General features: G+C 44.0%; 1 protein-coding gene across 1 annotated transcript in view; it reads left to right on the top strand.

Annotated features, from left to right (window-relative positions):
• The window catches only part of MAGI2 (membrane associated guanylate kinase, WW and PDZ domain containing 2), a gene marked incomplete in the record, with an annotated part of 526,586 nt that overhangs the window by 414,811 nt on the left and 85,564 nt on the right, over positions 1 to 26,211 (top strand). The window contains 1 exon segment of the mRNA XM_087722353.1: positions 16,423 to 17,058. Within this exon segment, the coding sequence (XP_087578479.1) occupies positions 16,423 to 17,058 (636 nt within the window).

Genomic DNA, 26,211 nt, shown 5'->3' with positions numbered 1-26,211 from the left:
CATCAAAATTGATACTTTTGGATGGATGGATGGATGGATGGATGGATGGATGGATGGATGGATGGATGGATGGATGATGGATGAACGATGGATGAACGATGGATGAACGATGGATGAACGATGGATGAACGATGGATGAATGATGGATGGATGGATTAGATAGATTGATGGATGGATGGGTGGGTGGGTGGGTGGGTGGGTGGGTGGGTGGATAATGAATGATGGATGATGGATGATGGATAATGGATGGATAGATAGATTAGATAGATAGACAGAGAGAGAGAGCGATAGGTATGGATGATGGATGATGGATGGATGGATGATGGATGGATAGATAGATTAGATAGATAGACAGAGAGAGAGAGCAATAGGTATGGATGATGGATGATGGATGATGGATGATGGATGATGGATGATGGATGATGGATGATGGATGATGGATGATGGATGATGGATGATGGATGATGGATGATGGATGATGGATGGATAGATTAGATGGATGGATGGATGGACGGATGGATGGATGGATGGATGAATGAAGGATGATAGTTGTTCCCCTTGGCCAATGGGCCTCAGCCTCTTCAGTCCCAGACCCTTCATCATGGCCCATTTGGCAAAATACTATGGGAAGGGGGGAAGGGGAAAGAGCAGCTTGGAGAAATGATGGAAGGCTTGTTGCAGTGGTGGGTTGCAGGTGGTATGCCCCGGTACGGGCACAACGGAGCCAGCCCGGAGCACCAGATACCATTCTGGAATGGTGCTCCGGAGGGCCCACCCGCCCGCCCGAACTCCTTATCTGTCTTTTAAGGCATCCGCGCACATGCATGGCACATATAGCGCCTGCACAACGCTCCACTGAGCACCTGGAGCATTGCGGAGGCTTGTGGAATCCTTGCTAACAGGTAGGACGCATGCATGCATCGCACACGTGCATGTGGGTGGCACCAGGGCTGTTCCAACCGTACCGGTTGGAACAGAATCCGGAACCCACCATTGGCTTGTTGGCTCTGTTACTTTGATTCAATCAATTATCACTACCTTCCCCAACAACTCTGCACCCAGTTGTGTTTAACTTTCCTATGGCCGTTGTGTTGTCTTGTCACATTTCGGGGGGTGGGGAATGCAAAGGATTTTCTAGCTCGGACCTGAGGCAACTGAGTGGGGAAACAAACCCCGGAAAGGAAACTCAACACAGAACACTTTCTCCCTCCCTCCCCTCTCTCTTTCTCCCTTCCCTTCCTCCAGTTGGCTGGCAAGCAACTGCCTTCTGTGCCCAAAATCCCGGGGTGAGCAGTATTTCCCCGAATGGGCCTTGACGAAGGGTTTGGGACTGAAGAGGCTGTGGCTCATTGGCCAGGGCGAACAGCTAGGGTCATATCAGCAGAGGACAAATGGTAGGGGTTAATGGCTGGGGGCAAAACTCTGGGGTCAAACAAGGAGGGGGGGGGCAGAGGTGGGTTCCTACCAGTTTGCACCTATTTGGTAGAACCGGTTCATCAAATCTACCGAGCCGGTTAGAAGAGGTTCCACCAGTGGACCCGGAAAGCAGGCTACACCTACAGAAGAGGTTCCAAAAAAATTTGAAACCCACCACTGGCAAGGATCTTGTAACTTGACAGCTTTAAGACTTGCATGCTTCAATGCCAGAGTTTCTGAATAGCTACTTGGACCAACCTAAGTACTAATTCATAATTTCATATCCGGTCACATGGGTGGCAAGCCACTCCCATTCAGTCACATGGATGGCAAGCCACTCCCACAAAGGAGGCCACACCCACATAGTAGGTTCCAACAATTTTTGAAACCCACCACTGAGGGTGGGGGGCAGAGTACAAGGCAAACAATCCTAGACCCCCAAAAAACCCTACATACAGGCCCATTGGAGAAACAATCTCAAGAAATAATTACTTTGGGCTATTGTAATTTCTATTATTCCATTATAAAATGCAGTGTCTCCAGAACTAAATGGAATAAAACTATATCCATGGAGGATGACAAATTGGATAACGTCCCTTTGCATTTTAAATATGATATTTCCTTATTAGGATTATGTTTACACCCAGGGAAGAATGCTGTTAATTAATGCCTCCTTCTTCATGGATATTGGTTTCTGAACAGATCCGTTTTGTTCCCCTTGCTAAACAGGTTCTTTTCAAAACTCCGTTTAAGTAGCCCTAATGTAATTTTATAGATAATTGCTCTTTGTTTTGTGCATTGTATCTTCTATTACACATATTCATCCATAATTAATCCAATACAATGCTGTAAATTACTCGGCTTCTGTCTCATACTTGGTAAGGACTCATAATTCTTTTTTTGGTTCCACGAAACTTTTGAAGTTTTTTTCCAAAAAGATCAAAATATAATACGCCAAAATAGATAAGATAAACTTTGTCATTTTTTTTTCTTGTGGGCACACTGGAACATATTGAAAACCAAGTTCAGTTGCCTGCTCTAAAAAAAATATTAAAAAAGAAAAGAACATAACAAAAATTTTAAAAACTGGTGTCTTTTTAAAATAACACATATACACAGAACATCCTTCCTAGTTGCTTACAAATTGTTATTTATATTAATAACAAAATGGTTAGCAGAAAAAAAAAACAATAACAGTGAGTATGTAAATAAATAAAAATAATAAAAAACTGTGAACAGTAATAAAAGAAAGACAAATTTGGCACTCCCAAGCCCTCTGTTAACAAACTGTTATTGCAATCAATTCGCAGAAAATTTACCGTGGCTTCAAACTTCGATCATCCCAAATATTAACCCTAATTAGTCCCAGATCAAATATCCAGTCTTGTTTCTTTATGCCATCTTTTATCAATTGCTGATTGATTGAATACAGTAAGTCCCATCTCTAAAGCCAATCTATCTTTCCCCCTTCAAATCCAAATAAAATATTTCCTCAATTAGATGTATTAAATCCATTTCCCATTCTCCATCAAGGATTCACAGTTTTCATAATAGATTTGGGCTTTTTGACTTGGGAGCCAGAATAATCCTAGCGAAGGAGAGAAGAAAGAGAAGAAAGGGAGGTAGGAAGGAGGGAAGGAGGGAGGGAAGCAAGGTGGGAAGGAAGGAGAGAAGGAGAGAAGAAAGGAGGGAAGGAAGGAGGGAAGGAAGAAGAGAAGGAGAGAAGAAAGGAGGGAAGGAAGGAGGGAATGTAGGAGAGAAGGAAGGGAGAAGGAAGGAGGAAAGGAAGGGGGAAAGGAAGGAGAGAAGGAGAAAAGAAAGGAGGGAAGGAAGGAAGGAGGGAAGGAAGGAAGGAGGGAAGGAAGGAAGGAGGGAAGGAGAGAAGGAGGGAAGGGGAAGGAGGGAGGGAAGGGGAGTAGGAGAGAAGAAACAAGGGAAGGAAAGAGGGAGGGAGGGAAGAAGAAGTAGGACCGTTGTAAGATAAGATGGATCTATGGGATGTTAAAAAAGCAATCTTCAAGTATATTGTTAACAGTAGGGAAAAATTGTTATAAATACATATTATTAATAACAGTTATGAGATCATACAATTGTGAATGTATATATGAAATTGATAAAATAAAATAAATTTATTTAAAAAAAAGAATAATCCTAGCGAAAGGCATTTCTTTGGTTGATTAAAAAAGACAATAACAAAAAGATCTTTATTGATATCAGGTTTCTAGATTTCTCCTCGGTTGCTTCTCTCGTTGGTTAGTTTCCATCCGTGGCTTCTTCTTCTGCCTTCAAGTGCTTTGGAAAATAGCTTGACCCCCCCTCTTCTTTGTGACAAGCCCGGAGATATCGGAACATGCTATCGTGTCACCCCATAATCCTTCTTTTCATTAAACTAAACAAACTCAGTTCCTGCCATCGTTCTTCATATGTTTTAGCCCCCAGGGCCCTGATGATAGAAAAATAAAATATGCTGACTCTACAATTTGCAATTACAAAGGAGCAAGGAACAATATTATATTCATGGCTTCCTCCATGCCTTAGAGAATTTGTATCCGTCCAGCAGCTTATGCAGTTCCTGCAAATATTAGAAATAAAATATACAGCGTTAAGAGTCCTTCTGGTGTGTTCCAACGAATAAATCCTGGGCCTTATGAAATGAGATGAACTTGGAAAAAAATGACATCCCTCCTTGCAATAGCCAAGTCTTCCAGAGAGATCCCACAAGTGTGTGCATTGTGACTGTGTGTCGAATTATTCCCTATCTGCTTTCCTGGCAAGCGTCTCTCAATAACTTTACTGACAGCTTGCAAACTTCTAGGGCAAATCCAGGGACCACGGGTGGGCTTCAAAAATTCCAGCAATGGGTTCTCTGCCCAGTTGCTGGGTGGGGTGGTGGGCATGGCCTAGTTGGCCTTTTGCACCACAGCCGGGGGGGGGGATTTTCACCTTCCCCAGGTTCCGGAGGCTTTCATCGAGCCTCTGGGAGGGTGAAAACTCCCACCCCTGGGCTCCAGAGGCCTTCCGGGAGACCCGTTTCTCCCCCTCCCGAGCCTCCGTGTGGGCCCTGCATTTACCTCACATCCAAAATGGGCTGCGTGGAGACTCCTGGGAGGGGCGGGGTGGGGGTGGAGCGGGCGGGGCCAGCCAGGAGTGAGATTTGGAGGTTCTCCAAACTGGCCATAATGTCAACTATGGGTTCTCCCAACCCCGGGGAAACCTGTAGCAGCCCTCCCACCTCCTGCCAGGGACAATGATCTAATGGAGATTTTAGCCATTCTTGGATGTGGATTAAGAAAGTCCAACAAAACTATCATTACAAAAAAGAAGTTTAGACTTGGGGGGGGGGAGTGCAGAGAAGAGCAACTAAGATGTTTAAAGAGACAAAAGCATATGAAGAACGGCTGCAGGGATTGGTTGTGTCTAGTCTAGAGAATAGAAGAATTAGGGGTGACATGATAGCAGTATCCCAGTATTTCAGAGGCTGCCGCAAAGAGGAAGGGGTCAATTTATTTTCCAAAGCACCAGAAGGCAGGACGAGAAACAACGGATGGAAACTAATCAAGGAGAGAAGCAACGTAGAATGAAGGAGAATTTCCTAACAGTGAGAACAATTAACCAGTGGAACAGAAGTTGCCTCCAGAAGTTGTGGGTGCACCATCACTGGGGGTTTTTAAGAAGAGACCGGACAGTCGCTTGTCTGAAATGGTATAGGATCTCCTGCTTGGGGCTGGTCTAGAAGACCTCCAAGGTCCCTTCCAGCTCTATTCTGATTAATTGATTGATATTGATTGACTGATTTGATGGGTTTTTCTGAAACTGTGAGTGAAGGTTCAGGAGCACACTTTAAGTTCCAGTTAAGACTTATTGCTCACGCCTACAAGCAAGAATCTAGTCATCTAGAGTCATCAGCATTAAATTGGTGCTAAAGAAGAGTTAACACTTCAAGAGAGGTCTGAACTTGGACAGTTTGTGTACATGTAATGATTCTAGGCTGACTTCTCTCTTGACTCCATTCCAGGAATGGGTTTCAAAATTTTTAGAACCTTTTCTGTAGGTGTGGCCTGTTTTGTGGGAGTGGCTTGGTGGTCATGTGACTGGGTGGGTGTGGCTTGGTGGGTGTGTTACTGGGGGGGCGTGGCCAGCTTGGAAAATGTGGTGAAACTCACTTAACAATGTTCTTGCTTAGCAACCAAAATTTTGGGCTCAATGTGGTCATAAGTTCTCTTCCTTTCTTTCTTTCTCTCTCTCTCTCTCTCTCACTCACTCACTCTTTCTTTCCTTCCTTCCTTTTGTCTCTCTCCACCTCTTTCTTTCTTCTCTCTCCCACTTCATTTTTCTTTCTTTTTTCTTTCTTTTTCTATCTTTGTCTCTCTCTTTTTTTCTCTCACTCTCCCTCTATTCCTTCCTTCCTTCCTTTCTTGTGTGTATCTCTTCCTTTCCTGTGTGTATATAGCAATAGTTAGGCTTATATACCGCTTCGTAGGGCTTTCAGCCCTCTCTAAGCGGTTTACAGAGTCAGCATATCGCCCCCAACAACAATCTGGGTCCTCATTTTACCCACCTCGGAAGGATGGAAGGTTGAGTCAACCTTGAGCCTGGTGGGATTTGAACAGCCAAACTGCTGAACTGCAGTGCTGCATTTAACCACTGCGCCACCTCGGCTCTTATATCTCTCCCCCTTCCTTCCTTCCTTCCTTCCTTCCTTCCTTCCTTCCTTCCTTCCTTCCTTCCTTTTGGAACAGGTCCCAAAAGGTACGCTAAATTTCACGAACCGGTTCTGGCATACCGGTGCGAACCAGGAGAAACTCACCCCTGCTCCATTCCCAGACTTTTGTCTCTTCTTCTCATACATAAACTCCAGCAGTCGGAGGAAACACGCCCATAAAATAATATAAGTAATAGCTTTTGATTTTGTGTTGGCAAAGAGTGATTAAAAAAAAAAACCTAATCTGGCCGAGATAATGGGCCTCTCTTACCTTCTCATTTTATTCATTATTGATTCATTTCACTTCAGGAGCTACCCAGTGAGTGATAAATATATACATTTTCTTACAGAAATGGCAAGGTGAATGAAGGATTGTGCTACTCTATGGAACTTAATAAGTGAGGCCTGTCTACTGAATTTTATTTAAATGTTTAAATTTCGGTTTTAATTACTGGTGCTTTTTTTTTTTTCCCCAAATATGGATGGAATTATTTTTCACGAAATATAAATTTCTGCTTAAAGCAGTACTGAGTCATGTAGGATGTAAAGGAGGGTGACAGTGTTTTGTTGGAGTTGAGGAAGATGACAAAAATAGAATACAGCGGCTTCAGCTAGTCCAGAATGCGGCCGCGCGAGTGATTGTGGGTGCACCTCGGTTCGCCCACATAACACCTATCCTCCGCGAGCTGCGCTGGCTACCTGTTGATCTCCGTGTGCGCTTCAAGGTGCTTCTTACCACCCATAAAGCCCTTCATGGTAGTGGATCTGGGTACTTGAGAGACCGCCTCCTGCCAATTACCTCCTCGAGACCTATCAGATCTCACAGATTAGGCCTCCTCCGAGTGCCATCTGCCAGCCAGTGCCTGCTGGCCACTACGCGGAGGAGAGCCTTTTCAGTAGCAGCTCCGACCCTTTGGAATGATCTCCCCGTGGAGATTCGTACCCTCACCACCCTTCAGACCTTCCGCGCAGCCCTCAAGAACTGGCTATCCCGTCAGGCCTGGGGGTAAAGATTTGATTCGCCCCCACCCGAATGCTGAATGAATGCTGTTATTCTTTTAATTACGTGTTATGTTATATGTTACTGTATGTATCCCCCTCCCATATAAGTTGTTAGCCGCCCTGAGTCCCCTCAGGGAAAAGGGCGGCCTATAAATAAACTTATTCCTATTCCTATTCCTACATATTCTTCAAAATATGAAGACACATATGACAAATTAACTTTGTTCCGAAGTTGTGGTCCTACCTAGATTTGGAAGAATTGCTAGGCATGGAGTTCAATATTTCATTCAATATTTCTAAGTACTGTAAGGGGGGGGGGAATAAACATATTTTGAGATTAGAATCAATTTTGCTGCCATACAGGGTGAATCAGTACGGGGAACTGAAAACTGAGTGTCATTCAGTGCATTTATACTTCTGGAAAAACATATTTTATAATCGACATGGTATTTATTTATAACTTTACCTTGTAGACTCTTAGCTGAGTACTCAACTTGAGCTAATTATAATTAAAACGAAGAATACAAAATAAAACTCCACAATGCATGCAATCTTCTGCAAAAATAAGCACTAAATTTTGTTCCCGTAAACAATTGAACCTGATTGGATGGAGTCTTGTGAAATTTTATGAATATTTGTGACAGCTGTTTTTGATTGAGAGGGTGAGCTGCTATGGGTTCGCACAGGTTTGGGAGAGCCCATAACTAATGTTACGGCCAGTTCGGATAACCACCAAATCCCACTGCTGGCTGGCCCCGCCCACCCCACCCAGCCACGGAGTCTCCACACGGCCCGTTTTGGATGCAAGGTAAGTGCAGGGTCCGTGCAGAGACTCGGGGAGGGGGAAAAATGGGCCTCCCGGAAGTTCAGGAAGGCCGGAAATGGTGTGTTTCCAGCCTCCAGAGGGCCTCCGGAGCCTGAGGGAAGCAGTTTTCGCCCTCCCAGAGGCTCGAGAAAAGCCCCCAGAGCAGTGGTGAAATTCAAATGTTTTTACTACCGGTTCTGTGGGCGTGACTTAGTGGGCATGGTGTGGATTGCTGGGCGTGGCTTGCCAGTCATGGCAGAGGAATGATACTGCAAAATCTCCATTCCCACCCCACTCTGGGGCGAGCCAGAGGTGGCATTTGCTGATTTTCTGAACTTCTCAAAATTTCCGCTACTGGTTCTCCAAACTACTCAAAATTTCTGCTATTGGTTCTCCAAACTACTCAAAATTTCCACTACCGATTCTCCAAACTACTCAAAATTTCCACTACCAGTTCTCCAAACTTCTCAGAATTTCTGCTACCGTTTCTCTAAACTACTCAAAATTTCCACTACCGGTTCTCCAAACTACTCAAAATTTCCGCTACCGTTTCTCTAAACTACTCAAAATTTCTGCTACTGGTTCTCCAAACTGCTCAAAATTTCTGCTATTGGTTCTCTAAACTACTCAAAATTTCTACTACCGGTTCTCCAAACTACTCAAAATTTCCGCTACCGTTTCTCTAAACTACTCAAAATTTCTGCTACTGGTTCTCCAAACTGCTCAAAATTTCTGCTATTGGTTCTCCAAACTACTCAAAATTTGCACTACCGCTTCTCCAAACTTCTCAGAATTTCCGCTGCCTGTTCTCCGAACTACTCAAAATTTCCGCTACCGGTTCTCCAGAACCTCTCAGAACCTACTGGATTTCACCCCTGCTCTGGAGCCTTGAGGAGGTGAAAACCTTCACCCCCACCTTCAGGAGGCTGACTAGGCCATACCCACCATGGCCACATCTACCCAGCAACTGGGCAGAGAACCCGTTGCTGAAATTTTTGAAGCCCACCCCTGGAGAGGAAGGCGTATATTGTGAAACGCTGTAAATCTATATGGGGTCATTGCTCTTCAACCGTCTGGATCAAATCTTTTTCCAATCTTCTTTCGTACACACGATGCCTCTCGTGGTGTATTATAATGTTGAAGAGATAGCTTGGGAAATAAACATGATCAGCCTCCCACTAATTTATTTTGCCCTTGTTTTCTCAGAAGGCACCTGAACAATTTGTAGACTAAATTAAACAGTGAGGTGAATATCACCATATTAAATTGCATGTCTCTTCCAATTTATCAAGACAGGGCACACTAATTTTTTTTCTCTCTCTCTCTCTACCCAGAGAGGAGGCCTTGGAGCCTTATGCATTTTCAGGACTTCTGCATACTTATGAGCTAAAACGCAATCTGTTTCCCGCACAAGTCCTAAAATTGAATAAGGAGAAATGAATTAAACAACTGAGTAAAAAAAAACATGCCAATCCATTGATTTACTGGGGGGAAAAAACAATCCTATTTGGACCACACTTGGAATCCTGCATCCAGTTCTGTTCACCACAATATTAAAAAAGAAAGATGTGGAGACTCTGGAAAGAGTGCAGAGAAGAGCAACAAAGATGATTAGGGGGCTGGAGGCGAAATCATATGAAGAAGGGTTGCAGGAATTGGATATGTCTAGTTCAGGGGTCAGCAACCCGTGGCCACATGTGGCTCTTTCATCCCTCTGCTGCAGCTCCCTGTTGCCGGCCGACACCACAATATTGAAAGGAGCTTCCGGTTTGGGGGGGGGAAGCAGGGTGTGCTTGGTCTCCGGACGCGCTTCAAGGTGCTAGTTGTTACTTTTAAAGCCCTTCATGGTTTAGGACCTGGCTACCTGAGAGACCGCCTCCTGCCATTTACCTCCCAACAACCAATAAGATCGCACAGATTGGGCCTTCTCTGGGTGCCGTTGGCCGGTCAATGTTGGTTGGCAGGTCCCCGGGGAAGGGCCTTCTCTGTTGCTGCTCCAGCCCTATGGAACGATCTCCCCGTAGAAATCCGGACCCTCACCACTCTTCCAGCCTTCCGTAAAGCCACAAAGAACTGGCTGTTCCGGCAGGCCTGGGGCTGTTGATTAGTATCCAGCCCCACTCCAACTGTATGCATGTTGTTGATTTTTAATATTTGTATTATCTTAATTTTTTAATATTTGTTGTTTTTGCCTGTAAGCTGCCCAGAGTCCCACTGGGAGTGGGCGGCATACAAATGCCAATAAATTGAAATTGAAATTGAATTGTGCCAGAAGGAGACTCTATGGCAAGGGGCAGGTTTTCCGGTCAGCTCTACAATTGATAGGCTTTTGGTTAGGACAGGTAGAGTAAAAAAGGATGCCACGCTAGGAGGAGACTCTATGGTGGGGAACTTCCGGTCAGCTCCAGGATTGAACCGGGGGCTTCTGGTTAGGACATTTGTGGTTCTTTGAGCGTTTAAGGTTGCCGACCTCTGGTCTAGTTTAATGAAAAGAAGGAAGATTAGACCGGAGCCGTATTATTACTCGGCTTTTATTCATTTGCCATTAAGGAAATGAACACCTCATATATTTTTGTGTCTTGAATTGGATCTCACTTCTGCTCCTTAATTAAGAGGTGGGAAATCTGAGGAAATGGCAGACTGTTCAAACAGGCCATTTATTTTCTTTTTATGGAAAGAGTCTTTAATGTTCTTACCCATTTTTTATTGTATCGGAAGGTGAGCACCGGACATAGTCAATTTAATTTGTTCCTCACGACGCCTTTGGAAAACAGCCTCCTAAAATCCATGAGGCGGACATCTTAGCTGTTAAAAATGAAAACTGCTCTTCCTCATTTTTCAGCTGCTTAAACCCTCCGCACGCCATCGCGAAATGAACTTTAAAGTGCATTAAGGAGGAATAGGGGGCCCTCTTTATATTCCACTCCCGTATTTCCGATTAAAATGATCATCATTTTCATGGAGCCTGTTCTCTTGGTCAACCTATTCTCCAAAGTGTCTGAGGGTGGGACACATTCTGGTCACCATGATACAAATCCCCCCCCCCAAAAAAAAAGATGTTGAGACCCTAGAAAGAGTGGAGACAAGAGCAACAAAGATGATAAGATGCCTAGAAGACAAAGCTACGTTGAACGATTTAGGGAACTAGTTATGTCTAGGCTAACAAAAAGAAGGATTAAGAGTGACTTGATAGCTGTCTTCCAACCTTTGAAGGACTGTCAGAGGGAAGAGGAGGTCAACCTATTGTCCAAAGCTGGACAAGAACAGAGGAGTAGCACTCTTTACAAAGGTGCTTCCATGTGACCAAACCTCAGGAGATTTTACTCCCTCCCAAATACTAGAGAATGAAGAAGGAGTGTTTTTAGGTCTGTTCTTCAAAGCCACTGCTGTCCTGTCATCAGTTGAGACACTCTAGGTCAGGGGTGTAAAACTCAAGGTCCGGGGGCCAGACCCGGCCCACGGGATGCTTAGATGTGGATCGCAGGGCCACCCTGGAAACACTGAAGGACCAGGCTGCAGTTTAACGACCAGGGGAAACAGAAGGCATGCAGCCCTCACAGGCTCCGTTTTCACTGGCAGAGCATTGCAGGAGGCCATTGCAGCCGAAACGGAACTCAGGAGCCTGTTTTCTCTGGAAGAGCACTCGAGCCACCACAGGCGCCCCCAACACGAGTGACATCGAGCTGGCCATGCCCACCCTGGCCACACCCACTCCGGTCCCCCAAGGTCAAAGGCGACCCTGATGTGACCCTCAATGAAATCGAGTTTTGATCTAGTTTTTTTACGGTGGCAGGAAAGGAAGCTTATTTATTTGCCGGTTGGCGTGTCTTCCACATCACTTAACATTCTACTTATTTTCACCAGCCTTCATGTGAAAATAGATGTTATTGTTATTTATCCCATTTTACCATTGTAACAAAGCTTTAGAAAGCACATGTTGTTGTTGTTAGTTGCGAAGTTGTGTCCGACCCATCCATGGACAACGTTCCTCCAGGCCTACCTGTCCTCTACCATCTTTCTATTCTATTCTATTCTATTCTATTCTATTCTATTCTGTATTATACTATTCTATTCTATTCCATTCCTTTTTCTCTTTGTTTTTTCTTTTTCATTTTTGTATATTAACATTTCAACTAGATTACAAATGCAGTAAACTATCTTCCACCTTCATCTATTTCCTTGCAATGCTGTGGCATTCAAATTTGCGCCCATTTTTGCTGGTATATCTGATATATATTGGGGTTGTTGTTTTTTTGAAATACATTTTTATTATTTTTACATTTGCAGTACCGCAGAGCTGAAGTGACCATACCTTCACATTATACACAATTAGTCTCAACCATTAACTATTAGCCTACTTAGTGCATTGTCTATCCTTCTGTCCAATCACAATATATACAGTTTGTTCCAGTCTTGTCACCTGGTCTTATATTAATCATAAAATCTGTTCCAGACTTCAAAATATTCTGATTCTCCAATTCTATTCTATTCTGAATTCAACTCGATTCTATTCTATTCTGAATTCTATTCTATTCTATTCTATTTATTCTGAATTATATTCTATTCTATTCTGAATTCAATTCTATTCTATTCTATTCTGAATTCAATTCTATTCTATTCTATTCTTCTTTTTGAATATTTTTCTTATTATTTTTACATTTAAAACAATGAAGCGATAGTCAAAGTGACCATACATTCACATTATATACAGCTAGTCTCAACCATTAACTATTAGCCTACTTAGTGCATTGTCTATCCTTCTGTCCAATCACAATATATACAGTTTGTTCCAGTCTTGTCACCTGGTCTTATATTAATCATAAAATCTGTTCCAGACTTCAAAATATTCTGATTCTCCAATTCTATTCTATTCTGAATTCAACTCAATTCTATTCTATTCTGAATTCTATTCTATTCTATTTATTCTGAATTCTATTCTATTCTATTCTGAATTCAATTCTATTCTATTCTTCTTTTTGAATATTTTTTTTATTATTTTTACATTTAAAACAATGCAGCGATAGTCAAAGTGACCATACATATTGTATACAGCTAGTCTCAACCATTAACTATTAGCCTACTTAGTGCATTGTCTATCCTTCTGTCCAATCACAATATATACAGTTTGTTCCAGTCTTGTCACCTTGTCTTATACCCGTCATAAAATCTGTTCCAGACTTCAAAATATTCTGATTCCCCTTCATTTTTAAGTTCAAGAGTGACCCTATCTGCTTCCGCACAGGCCAACCCTTTTGATTATATCTAGCTCTGATGGTGTGTTTTCTTTTTTTCAAATTCTGTGCAAAAGTTATGCACGCCGCAGTTAGTACGTGTATAATTAGATTGAGTACATTTTGTCTTAAACCCCTCTGATATTATGCCTAGGAGAAAAATTTCTGGCTTAAACAAAATTTGGTCTCCCACCATTTGTTCCAACCATGATTGAATCAATTTCCAATATCTTTTGGCCTCATTGCATGTCCATCACATACAGGGGTGGGTTTTAGGCGGTTCGCGGCGGTCCCCGCGAACCGGTTGGTCGGCGAACCCGGAAGTAAGTAACTTCCGGGAACGCCGAAGGGTCCACCCACCCGCCCGCATTTCTTACCCGGTTTTGACGAGTTCTGCGCTTCCACGCATGCGCAGGACGCATACAGCGCCTGTGCGATCCTCCAGGAGCAGCTGGAGCATCGCACAGACGCTAGTACGCATGCGTGCACTGCGCGCGTGCACGAGGACGCCGCCGGCCCCGTTCCAATCGAACCGGTTGGAACGGGGCGAGAAACCCGCCCCTGATCACATATGATAAAAAGTCCCTGGTGTTTTTTTTTACACTTCCAACAATTTGGGGCCAGATTTTTAAACATTTTGGAGAGCCGTGCTGGGGGGAATCTGATATATTGTTGTTGTTAGTTACGAAATCATATCCGACCATCGCGACCCCATGGACAACGTTCCTCCAGGCCTTCCTGTCCTCTATCATCCCCTGAAGTCCATTTAATCTCACGCCAGCTGCTTCCCTGACTCCATCCAGCCACCTCCTTCTCTGCCGTCCCCTTCTTCTTCTTTTGCCCTCCATCGTTCCCAGCATGAGGCTCTTCTCCAGGGAGTCCTTCTTCCTTCTCATCAGGTGGCCAAAGTCTTTGAGTTTCCTCTTCAGGATCTGGCCTTTTCAAGAGCAGTCAGGGTTGATCTCCTCTAGGATTGACCGGTTCGATGGCCTTGCAGTCCAAGGGCCTCACAAGGCCTTATGCGTGCAGCGTTTCTGCCTGGTTCTTGTACTCTTCACTCATTTCTGCTTCCCTGGCAGTTTTATTCCCTGCGGTTTGATATTTGCCAGATCAGCGAATAATCAAAGTCTTTTAGATTGTCACAATCCGTTTTATTTTCCTTTTCCTGCAAAGAAGAAGAAAAAGTAATAGTTATAAACGCTTTCGTTTCAATAGAACACAATAGAAATGTAAATAGCCTCAACTAATGCACATCTGTTTCTGGATAATTGCCGGATGCACTCTGGTTTAGCCCCCACATTTTGAAAAGCTAGCTTCTTTAATTAAAACACACACACACACACACACACACACACACACACACACACAGAGGATACCAATCAGGGCTCCTTAAAGAGAAGAGAAAAAAATATATAGATAAAAATGGTAGCTCCATACACTGTATATCTGTGCTCCATTCTTATTCAGCAACTATCATTTCCGGCAAATAGAAATGTTAAAGAGATGTATAGGGACGTATAGGAATGCGGTCGCTATAGGGACACGGTGGCTCAGTGGCTAAGATGCTGAGCTTGTCAATCAGAAAGATCGGCAGTTCAGCAGTTCAAATCCCTAGCGCCGCATAACGGAGTGAGCTCCCGTTACTTGTCCCAGCTTCTGCCAACCTAGCAATTCGAAAGCACGTTAAAAAATGCAAGTAGAAAAATAGGAACCATCTTTGGTGGGAAGGGAACAGCGTTCCGTGCGCCTTCCATCCCTGGAGGCTTTTAACCCCCACCCCCACCCCCAGGTGGCCTCAAGACTCTCAGGGAGAGTACTAACAATCAGATGACTGCAAAGAAATGTGATCCTTTCAACACCCCCTTTCCCATCTTGTCAGAACGAATCCTTCCATTCTGCCGAAGCCGATGAAGCCTCTGGGTTGAGAAGTGAAACCTTTTTCGAAGAAAATAAACAAGGAAAATCCAGCTGTTTTTTGAGGGGTGTGGGTGGTTGGAAAAAAGCACCTTTGAGACAACTCTGGTTCGGACAACCGAGAACCTCCACAGATACTCTAGAGTTTTCACTCACATTATTAGCTCTTGTAGGCCGTAATCGCTCTCGGCGTTCGTTCGGTCTGGAGTTTCTCTCACAAGCTTGGAATCGCGCACATTTGTCTTGGTGATTTGGTTTCCCGTTGCTGCTAAGCCATTGCTTTAGATTAAGAAGCTGTCAGTCGCCAAGGCGCTGTTTCTGAAGATAGTTCAGGGGTCAGGAGATTGCTGATGATACCGCGGTGTTGTTTTAAAGCCGCTGCAGATAATAATTCATGTTCCGTCACTGCTTTTTTCTGGGTCACTCCTGGAGCAGATTATTTGTGGGTACAAGCCTGGCCTGATCGATCTTGCGTCTTCACCTTATTGTGCGGGCAATTTTATTGTCTAAAAAATAATCTCCAGACCTATTACACATCCTAGTATGTGAGTCGGTGTCTGATAAATGATAACAAATAAACTTGTATCTGCAGCATAACCGTACAGGGCTCTTGAGGTACGGTCCTGGGCGTTGTCCCATTTTACACATGGGAATGTGTCAATTGTGTAGAATTTTTGTGGGCTATTACTGTAAGCATTAAAGGACGAGGTGGTTCAGCGGCTAAGACACTGAGTTTGTTGATCAGAAGGTCGGCAGTTCAGCGGTTCGAATCCCTAGCGCCGCGTAATGGAGTGAACTCCCGTTACTTGTCCCAGCTTCCGCCAACCTAGAAGTTCGAAAGCACGTAAAAATGCAAGTAAAAAAATAGGAACCACCTTTGGTGGGAAGGTAACAGTGTTCCGTGTGCCTTTGGCATTTAGTCATGCCGGCCACATGATCATGGAGATGTTTTCGGACAGCGCTGGCTCTTCGGCTTTGAAACGGAGGTGAGCACCACCCCCTAGAGTCAGGAATGACTAGCACATGTGCGCGAGGGGAACCTTTATCTTTACTTAAGAGTCAATGGGGAAGCTAGATTCATTTAACAACCAGGTTACTAATTTATCAGCTGCAGTGATTCATTTAACAGCTGTGTTACGACATTTCTGGTAGTAAAATGGGGCAAAACTCACTTAACAAATGTCTCACTTAGGAACTGAATTGTTAGACTCAATTGTGGTTGTGAGTCGAGGTGTATATATACCTGTAATATATTCCCTGTCATTTTAAGCAATTATCTCAGTAGCTACAGCATAGTTGTTGCCTCACGACAAAATGACTTGTATAATGGGTTGTGGTTTCTTTTTGTCCAGGTGACGTCATTGTCTACATTAATGAAGTCTGCGTCCTCGGACATACTCACGCGGACGTCGTCAAACTCTTCCAGTCTGTTCCCATTGGCCAGAGCGTCAACCTGGTGCTATGTCGCGGATACCCTCTGCCCTTCGACCCCGAAGATCCTGCCAACAGCATAGTGCCGCCACTCGCCATGATGGAGAGGCCTCCGGTCATCGTCAACGGGAGACATAACTATGAAACGTACTTGGAATACATTTCTAGAACTTCCCAGTCTGTTCCGGATATCACGGATCGGCCGCCCCATTCCTTGCACTCCATTCCAGCAGAGAGTCAGCTCGACGGCGCATTCCCACCACCCCTCCACGACGACAACGTCTCCATGGCCTCGTCGGGAGCCACTCAAGCTGAACTCATGACCTTAACCATTGTGAAAGGGTCCCAGGGCTTCGGCTTCACCATCGCGGACAGTCCCACGGGACAAAGGGTGAAGCAGATCTTAGATGTCCAGGGCTGCCCCGGTTTATGCGAAGGCGATCTCATTGTGGAGATCAACCAGCAGAATGTACAGAACATGAGCCATGCCGAGGTAGTGGATATACTTAAAGAATGTCCAGTTGGAAGCGAAACGTCTTTGTTCATCCATAGAGGAGGTAAGTCTGGGAAATTGATGCAATTACCGTAATTCGTTGCGAAAGTTTTAAGAGATGCTTGCTCTCTCAGTGTGTTGTGAAGTAGAAGTCAGTTGTTGTTGTTGTTAGTTGAGAAGTCGTGTCCAACCCATTGCGCCCCTGACATGAGTGATGTTGAGCTGGCCACGCCCACCATGGCCACGCCCACCATGGTCACGCCCACCATGGCCATGCCCACCATGGCCACGCCCACCATGGCCACGCCCACCATGGCCACGCCCCTCAAGGTCAAACGCAACCCTGATGTGCCCTTCAATGAAAAGAGTTTGACATCCCTGATCTAGGTTTTTCCGATAAATAAGGAAGTTTATTTATTTACTGGTTGACGTGTCTTCCACATCACTTAACACTCTACTTATTTTCACCAGCCTCGGTGTGAAAATAGGTGTTATTTTTATTTATCCCATTTTACCATCGTACAAAGCTTTAGAAAGCCCATGTTGTTGTTGTTAGTTGCGAAGTCGTGTCCGACCCATCATGACCCCCTGGACAACGTTCCTCCGGGCCTTCCTGTCTTCTACCATCCTCTGGAGTCCATTGAAGCTCACGCCGGCTGCTTCAGTGACTCCATCCAGCCACCTCCTTCTCTGTCGTCCCCTTCTTCTTCTTTTGCCCTCCATCGTTCCCAGCATGAGGCTCTTCTCCAGGGAGTCCTTCCTTCTCCTTAGGTGGCCAAAGTCTTTGAGTTTCCTCTTCAGGATCTGGCCTTCTAAGGAGCAGCCAGGGTTGATCTCCTCTAGGACTGACCGGTTGGATCTCCTTGTAGTCCAAGGGACTCACAGGAGTCTTCTCCAGCACCAGAGTTCAAAGGCCTCCATCCTTTGGTGTTCAGCCTTCCTTACGGTCCAACCTTCACAGCCCTCCATTGCAACTGGGAATATAAATATAACAGGTGATGATAAGGATGTTGTTATCCATTCAATCGTGTCCAACTTTTGGTGATTCCATGGGCCAGGTCTCTCTATATCTTCCAATCTTGCACTACTTCTTTGATGTCTCTGGAGAATATCAGTCCCCCAGGTCATGGTTGACCCAAAGGTGCTTTTTAAAGAAGCAACTGGATTTTCTTTGTCCCAAATGACCTTTTTTTCAAAAGGCAACAGGACTTTCTGGTTTTTCCTTGAAGGTGTTTTGCTTCTCATCCAAGAAGCTTCTTCAGCTCTGACTGGATGGTGGGGGATGGAAGGATTTAGAGTCCTTGCAGACAAAGCTGGTCATTTGCATCCTTTTCGGGAGTCATTGAGGCCACTTGGAGGTTTCTTTCTTTCTCTTTGAAGACATTTTGCTTCTCATCCCAGAAGCTTCTTCAGCTCTGGCTGGATGGTGGGGAATGGAAGGATTTATACTCCTTGCAGACAGCTGGTCATTTGCATCCTTTTAGAGGGTCATTGAGGCCACTTGGAGGTTTATTTCTTTCGCTTTGAAGACATTTTGCTTCTCATCAAGAAGCTTCTTCAGCTCTGACTGGATGGTGAGGAATGGAAGGATTTATACTCCTTGCAGACAAAGCTGGTCATTTGCATCTTTATAGAGAGTCATTGAGGCCACTTGGAGGTTTATCTGTGTCTTCAGAGTCACCTGAGTGGTGCAAATGGGTGTGTGGAGCCTTGTTGGAACTATTGAAAGGACTGTGTTGTAGACTGGAGATAGATGAGGTCGTATCCCTCCACCTCTGTCAAGAGAGGGATCTTCAATTTTGACACATATTTGACCCCTCTTTCAAACTATTATTGCTTCCCTAAATCCCAAAAGCGCTTTTTCAGGAGTCAACTGGATTTTCTGGTTTTTCCTTGAAGATGTTTCACTTCTCATCCAAGAAGCTTCTTCAGCTCTGACTGGAGGGTGGGAGAATGGAAGGATTTATACTCCTTGCTGACAGCTGGTCATTTGCGTCCTTTTTAGAGGGTTGTTGAGGTCACCTGGACTTACTTTGTTTTTCTTTGAAGATGTTTCTTTTCCATCCAAGAAGCTACTTCAGTTCTGTTCTTGAGGCAGAACCGAAGAAGCTTCTTGGATGAGAAGCCAAGAAGCCAACTTCTTCAAGGAAAAACAAAAAAAAGTCCATTTGCCTCCTGAAAAAGCACCTTGGAGTCTCCTTCTTTCAGTTTTTCTATACTCTGCCTGGCGTCAGCTTTGATGGTGTCCAGCCACCGTGTTATTCAATACGTTAAATTAAAAAATGCAAACTTAGGCAAAATGCAACTGTCAGCGTTCCAAGTATCATGTAGAATTAAATCAGAGTCCAAGGCAAAACGATCCTTAAAGTTCCAATTTAATAAAGCAGACATCTTAGCACATCTGTGTTAATCCCAATTCTGGAAATGACATCAGAATCCCACCCAATTAAAAGTTCATGATCTTGTCCCCACACCCACAATCCATCACATGGTCCAATCTTCTTCTTCCATGCTGGCATCCACACCCAGCTTCTTCCGGTCAGGTGTAAAATTGCAGAGACAAAAGATGACCTTGGCTTCTAGTAAAGAATGAAAACAATACATTCCACAATCCTACTCTTGTCTATTCCCCCCTCCCATCAACTATACTAATGAAACAGCATGATGAAATAAGGGAAAGTGTGGCAGGCCAAAATTCTAAAAGGAATATAAATGCAGGCCTGAGAGGAACATTATGAATTCTCCTCCCCTGAGTTTTAAGACATTAAATACTCCCATGAAGGACATATACTTGTGTTCTGACCCCCTCCTCCGTCCAGTAATGAATGCCGAGACAAGCTGAACTGGAATTCTACAGCACTTTATTAGCAGGAAACATAAACCTCGGTGGCTGAAAGCCAAGCACAACAAACAGTTAAGAACCTTGGCAGCAACTCAGACTTCGACAGAGACAGATAACAGCTTCTCCAGCATTAAGAATGAAGTTGAATCCTGCAAATCAGACTCCTCCCCGGGTCTCTCCTTAAATACAATCTTGAGAGGAGCCTAATTGCAACCACCTGAGTATAAATTATCTTTTGTAACTGCGTAGCTGCTCTCTATGTCGATCTGCCCGGCATTACCAGGCATCCAAGACCACCTCCCTTGTCTCCTCATCACTACTCCAAGGCATGACATCAGGAGCACACTCCCTTTGGCTCTCACCGCTGCTCCATGCCTCAGGTGCCTCCTGGTGGCCAAACAGCCTCTCTGCGCCCTGCTCGGAGTTGGAACCCTGTCCAGGGTCCTCCACCTCTTCCAGAGCCGACTCATAAGACCCCTCGCTGGCGGAATCTGTTTGCAGCTCCAACGGCTCCTGCTGGGCCACAACACACTTGTATGTGAAAATCATGGCATTTGTGTCATTTTGTGTGGTGTAATATTTGATCAAAGCATATTACAGCAGTCCTCAGTTTATGATTAGCAATTGAGCCCAAAACTTCTGTGGCTAAGTGAGACATTTGTTAAGTGACTTTTGCCCCATTTTGCAGCCCTGTTGTTAAGTGAATCAGAAGTTGTAAAGTGAGCCACAAAGTTGTTAAGCGAATCTGCTGCAAGGGTCATAACTGTGAAACATGGTCCTAAGTCTCTTTTTTTGCAGTGACGTTGTAACTTTGAACAGTCACTAAAGGAACTTGTGGACTGATCAATCGGATCCCAAACTGGCAGAGAACATGTGGAGAAACTGGTTATGTAAAATAGATACCCATATTTATATCATGTAAGATTCCTTATCTTTGAGACTGTTCTCCAACTGGATGATATTTGATATAATCATCTTCATTTGATGACAACATAATCCCTTGCAGGATGGAATCTGGGCAACTGAATGGAGCTGAGGGTTTACTGGCCGGATGCTCTTCATGTCGCCATTGCGGAGTTTTGTTCGGCAGATATATTCTCATTGTGCCCAAAGAGAGACATATCTGCCTCTACCTAGGATGGAACTCACAGAGCTCCTGATTGTGAGGCGAGAGCTCCCCCTCTAGGCTACCGCGCCCGCTCCTGATATTGGATATAATCCATTTTACAAAATTAGTTTCAGATTTTACCGTTATCCGGCTGGCGTGAATACATGAATGCTCAAATCTATAAGTCATTTATAAACAATTAGCACAGATTAAACTTCATTAGAAACTACCCAGACGAATTAAAATTAATTGAACCAACTCGCAAAGGAAGAGGAATCCTGTGGCGGTCTACAAATCTGGAGAAAACGATGAAGGGGTTTCGGACGGCTTATTTAACTCCTTGAAACTGATAAGAGAGAAAGTCCTCGACTTACAACAGTTCATTTAGTGATGGTTCGAAGTTGCCAAGGCACTGAAAAAAAGTGACTTTTTATGACTGTTTTTCACACTTATGACCGCTGCAGCTTCCCCATAGTCATGTGATCAAAATTGCTTGGCAACTGGCCTGTATTTTCGGCGGTTGCAGTTCCCACCGTTACGTGATCCCTTTTTGCGACCTTCTGACAAGCAAAGTCAACAGAGAAGCCAGATTCACTTAACAACCAAGTTACTCACTTATCAACCGCACTCGTCTTCTTTTAACGACCCCATAGTCCTTAATGGGGTGGAGTCTGGGCCACTGAATGGAGCTTAGGGTTTCCTGGCTGGATGCCCTTCCTGTCACCAATGAGGAGTTTTGCTCGGCAGATATATTCTTATTATGCCCAGAGAGAGAAATATCAGCCTCTACCTAGGTTCGAACTCACAATCTCCTGATTGTGAGTGAGAGTTCCACCCCTAGGCCACTGCACCACTCAACTTATCAAGTGGGTGGGTTTAGGGGCAGGGAATTTTTGGTGGGTGGGGGGATGTTTGGGGATTGCCATGTGTGTTGGGCCTGGCCTCTGGAAGTTATGTGAATTTCGTTGTATGGGTGTACCGTGCGTATACATACTATGACAATAAAGTCATATTATTGCGGCCACAATTATATGTAGGCTCAAATGCCATATAGATTTACTCATGTTTTCTGGTTTTATGCTTAGTAAAAAAAAGTCTCAGGTTTCCATTCCATGCTTGCCCCGGTCACCTCTTTTAGCCAGTTTTGAATCCTTCTCCAGTATTTCATGGCCTCGGTACAGGACCACCAAATATGGTCCTTATTCATCTATAACTTTCAGTGTTTCTAAAAGTTAGACTACAAATGGTCCTTTCATTTCCATGTTGAGAATCACCCTCCCTCTGTCCAAGGTCATCTTTTCATGAAAAGGGTATTCCTTGAATTTATTAGGAATTTTTGTCACACAAGGAAGTTGAAACAGCATGTCTTCCTCCTGGCTTCAGTCTAATTAATTTGAAAGGAAACCCCCATCTGTATCGGATTCTATTGTTTTAAAATAATTCTTCCACAAAAGGTTTAAATGCTTCCTTTCTCTGTCACTTTGAAGGGGTAACATCTTTTTTTTTTAAAATAATCTCTATCTTAGTTATCCCTTCCAGCTCATGAGCTCTTTGTACAATTTGGTCTGCTGCACAAGCTTTTGCGAATCTTATTATGACCTATTTTGGCTCCTGGTACGGGGTGGGGAAACCCTGCTTGGACACATTGATATTTATTGCAGCAAGCGATCTTGTGTGATCTCCTCTGGATTCCTCTGATCAATAGGAAAAAGCAACAACAGAACACAAGTGTTGTGGCCCACCAGCAGTCAGCGGAGCTGGCGGCAGATTCGGACAGTGATGAGGTTGGGGAGGAACATGGGCCAGTCCTGGAGTCTGGGGAAGGCTCTGATGAGGGCTCTGCGTCGGAGGCAGAGAAGGGGACAGAGCCATCTGACAGTTATCAACTGTCTTCAGAGTCAGACATCTGTGAGGCAGAAGAACAGCTGGAGCCTGTTCCCAGTGTAAGCAGAATTGCCAGACGAAGGGAATGGCCCCTCCCAGAGGAAATAAAAGAGGAGCGAAAGGGGAGTGGAGTTTGCAGGAGGCCATTAGTTCAATCCATTAGAGTGAAGATCTGTTCCTGACTCCTTGCCAAGGAATTGCTGCTACAGCGTGGCGTTTGGAAGATATCGGCCTGGCAGCTCTCCAAGCCTGATAAAGGCCTGTAGTTGTGAAATCTCTTGAAAGACTGTTGGCCGGGACTTTGCTGGAGAGGAATTCAGTTTAAACTAAATAAAAGGGGTTTTATTGGGACGAGGAGTCGGCTTTGTGATCTTGAGAAACCTAGGTCAGAACAGCAAATTCTGCCCCTTTTACGCACCCTTTCAACACCTCTACAAAAAGTGGGAGCTTATAATGCAACACCGCTTTTATCATTTGCGTTTGCCACCTATCACATCCCATCTCAGCAAGGAACTTTATCAGTTTACTCTTTTTAATTTTCAGTTGCTGTAATATAGATAGATAGATAGATAGATAGATAGATAGATAGATAGATAGATAGATAGATAGATAGATAGATAGATAGATAGATAGATAGACAGACAGACAGACAGAGACAGAGAGAGAGAGAGAGGGAGGGAGGGAGAGACTTGTCAAGACTGAGATAGGGAAGAATTTAATTATGTCTGCTGGAAAGGTTCTCTGTTCGTTTGATTAAAAACATTTTCATGTTTTGCGACAGTCTTTCCGATTATCCTTTCTCCCCCCCTCCTGCCAGATTATTCCCTTTTTAATTGCTGTTTTGTTCTACATCTTTCACATGACGACAACTGCTCTTGTCAAATCACTTCTCTTCAAATTGGTTTTGCGGAACAGGGAAGAAATTTTGCCCATTATCTTGCACCTTCCCGCGACTGGTAAATGCAACACTTATGGGAGAAAGATGTTCATTATTTCGCTCCCTCAAAGGGGAATTATTGTCTTCCGAAGTGGGGGGGGTGAAGTCTATTCCAAAATGTACCGGCACCGCATTTTGAAAACAAATGATAAGGATAACCAAATTTTTCGGAAATTTACAGGAGGAAAACCAGGAAAAAAATAGTTTTTGGCCTCTGCACCAGTGGTGGGATTCAGCCAGTTCACACCTATTTGGGAGAACCAGTTGTTAACTTTCCAAGCAGTTCAGAGAACTGATTGTTGGAAGAAATCTCATTTTGTTTTTTTCCACTTTACAGAGCTAATCCTGTAAGGAAGGCAGGAAGGAAACAGATAGATAGATAGATAGATAGATAGATAGATAGATAGATAGATAGATAGATAGATAGATAAGATAGATAAGATAGATTAGATAGATAGATAGATAGATAGATAGATAGATAGATAGATAGATAGATAGATAGATAGATACGGGCGGAGGGAGAGAGATATGGGTGTAGATAGAGAGAGAGACAGACAGACAGACAGTCAAACAGACTGGCATGTGTGTGTGTGTGTGTTAAGAGAGAGAGTTTCATTTAGCACAAATATATAAAAATGCATTATAACAAAATCTCCCAACAAGATCCTTAGCATTTAAGATCAATTGAAAGACAGATGGAAAATAATAAAATGGATCATTCCTTTCCCCCTTCCCGTGAGAATCCTATTTTTTTCTCTCTCTTATTTTTGAAACAAAAATTATTCAGCCTCTTTGGATTTGAAAGACGTAGCTAACAAAATGGAAGGAACTCCTAATAACAAAACTAGAGCAATAGAGCATAAACATGACAGGTTAAGTGGAAAACATTTTGGCGGTGACATTCATATCAAAATGCCAGCCTCTCTTTTTTAAAAAATATATATAAAAGTCTGCGCAGCTCTCAACTGCTCTGAACTGAAACTGAAACTGTTCTCTCCTCCCCTTGTGTTTTTTTCCTGTATTTACTACCATGTTGGAAAACCTGCTTTTAGTATTGTATGTTTACTTCATGTGTTATGTTAATACAAAGAACTGAGCAAATTAAAATGGTGAAATTAGTCAGGGAAATATTTTTTCAAAGAAACTTTGCCACCATTTTTTCCACACGAGCCGACCTACAACCTCCGTGCCCCTCCCCTCCGGAAAACCCAGGAAGTAACACTCGCAACTTCTCTAGCCAAGTATTTCCTGGAGCTCTATGGTACTGGGTCATCTTTTCTTTAAAAGTGAGTAAAAGGGGCGGGGGGTCCGTTTTCTTGCTTTAAAGTTTTAATATCTTCAATGAAAGTACTGAGACAGAGAGAGAGAGGGATTAGACAGAGTGTCTTTTGTCTTGCCCCGGTTAGGATTTCTTAAGCAAATCCACTGGGCTTTCAACATGAAGCCAGAAAATCGGGACTTTTTTAAAACGCCCCGTGACACGGGACAAATTGTTACAAATCGTGACTGTCCCGCTGAAATCGGGACATCCAGTCACCTTAGTTATATTATATATATAAAGAGAAGTTAATGGGTCCAGCTGAATCAGTTACCTGTGTGTGCTTTCTGGATGTGATTGCTGCAACAAACTCAGACAAACCTTTGCAGAAACTTTATATTCGAAAGCAATTTATTTCAGAGCTCATGAGCACGCAAGTAGGCTTAATTTCTCCACTTGAACACGCAATTGGCCACTGCCACCAGATTTAATAACAGGAAGTCATTTTGTAAAAAGTTTGCCCTTAAATTAAATAAAGGTCACACTGCTCGGGACCTCTAAAGACTCATGCTGAGACTCATTATGCCACGGGAAAGGGCCAGAATAATATCTGTTCATTTTCAGGAAAGATCCTTGCCCTGCTCTTCAGACGGTTTAATTAAGGCAGCCTGACGCGGAGATGCTGCCTGTGGTGAAAGACAATGAAATCCATACAGTTCGATGTAGTTGTGACAAGTGATGTGCAAACAAAGGACATCTGTTGAGCCAGCTCTCTAGAATATTTTGACTTGTTGTGGCGTGCTGAAATCACACGCGCGTGCAACAATGTGCCCACACCTACAATCTAATGCAATGTGTGTGTGTCACCCCATGTATGCACGCTGCACCCCCATGCACTCCCCCCACCTCCATGCCTGTGTGCACGACCCTCCTGCCCCCCACCCATATGTGCGCTCCAGCCACCTCCGCATGCGCAGCAGAGAATCCCAAAATCTGCTGGCTGGCAGGAGGCGCACTTCACGCACAGTGGACCTGAGCTGGGATGACATAAGTTAGCCATCATGGAATTAGGGTATCAAACTTGTTGTTTCCTACCTTCTTCCTAGTACAACTTCAAGGAGCCTTCCTTAGTTGGGTGTTCTGACCCCCTCCTCCGTCCAGTAACGAAAGCCGAGATGAGCTTAATTA

The sequence above is a fragment of the Thamnophis sirtalis genome, unplaced genomic scaffold, assembly GCF_051295495.1.
Source record: "Thamnophis sirtalis isolate CommonGarterSnake01/CBP01778 unplaced genomic scaffold, rThaSir2_p1.2 scaffold_9, whole genome shotgun sequence".
In the NCBI taxonomy this organism is placed as follows: domain Eukaryota; kingdom Metazoa; phylum Chordata; class Lepidosauria; order Squamata; family Natricidae; genus Thamnophis; species Thamnophis sirtalis.
This window is presented reverse-complemented; position numbering and strand designations above follow the sequence as displayed.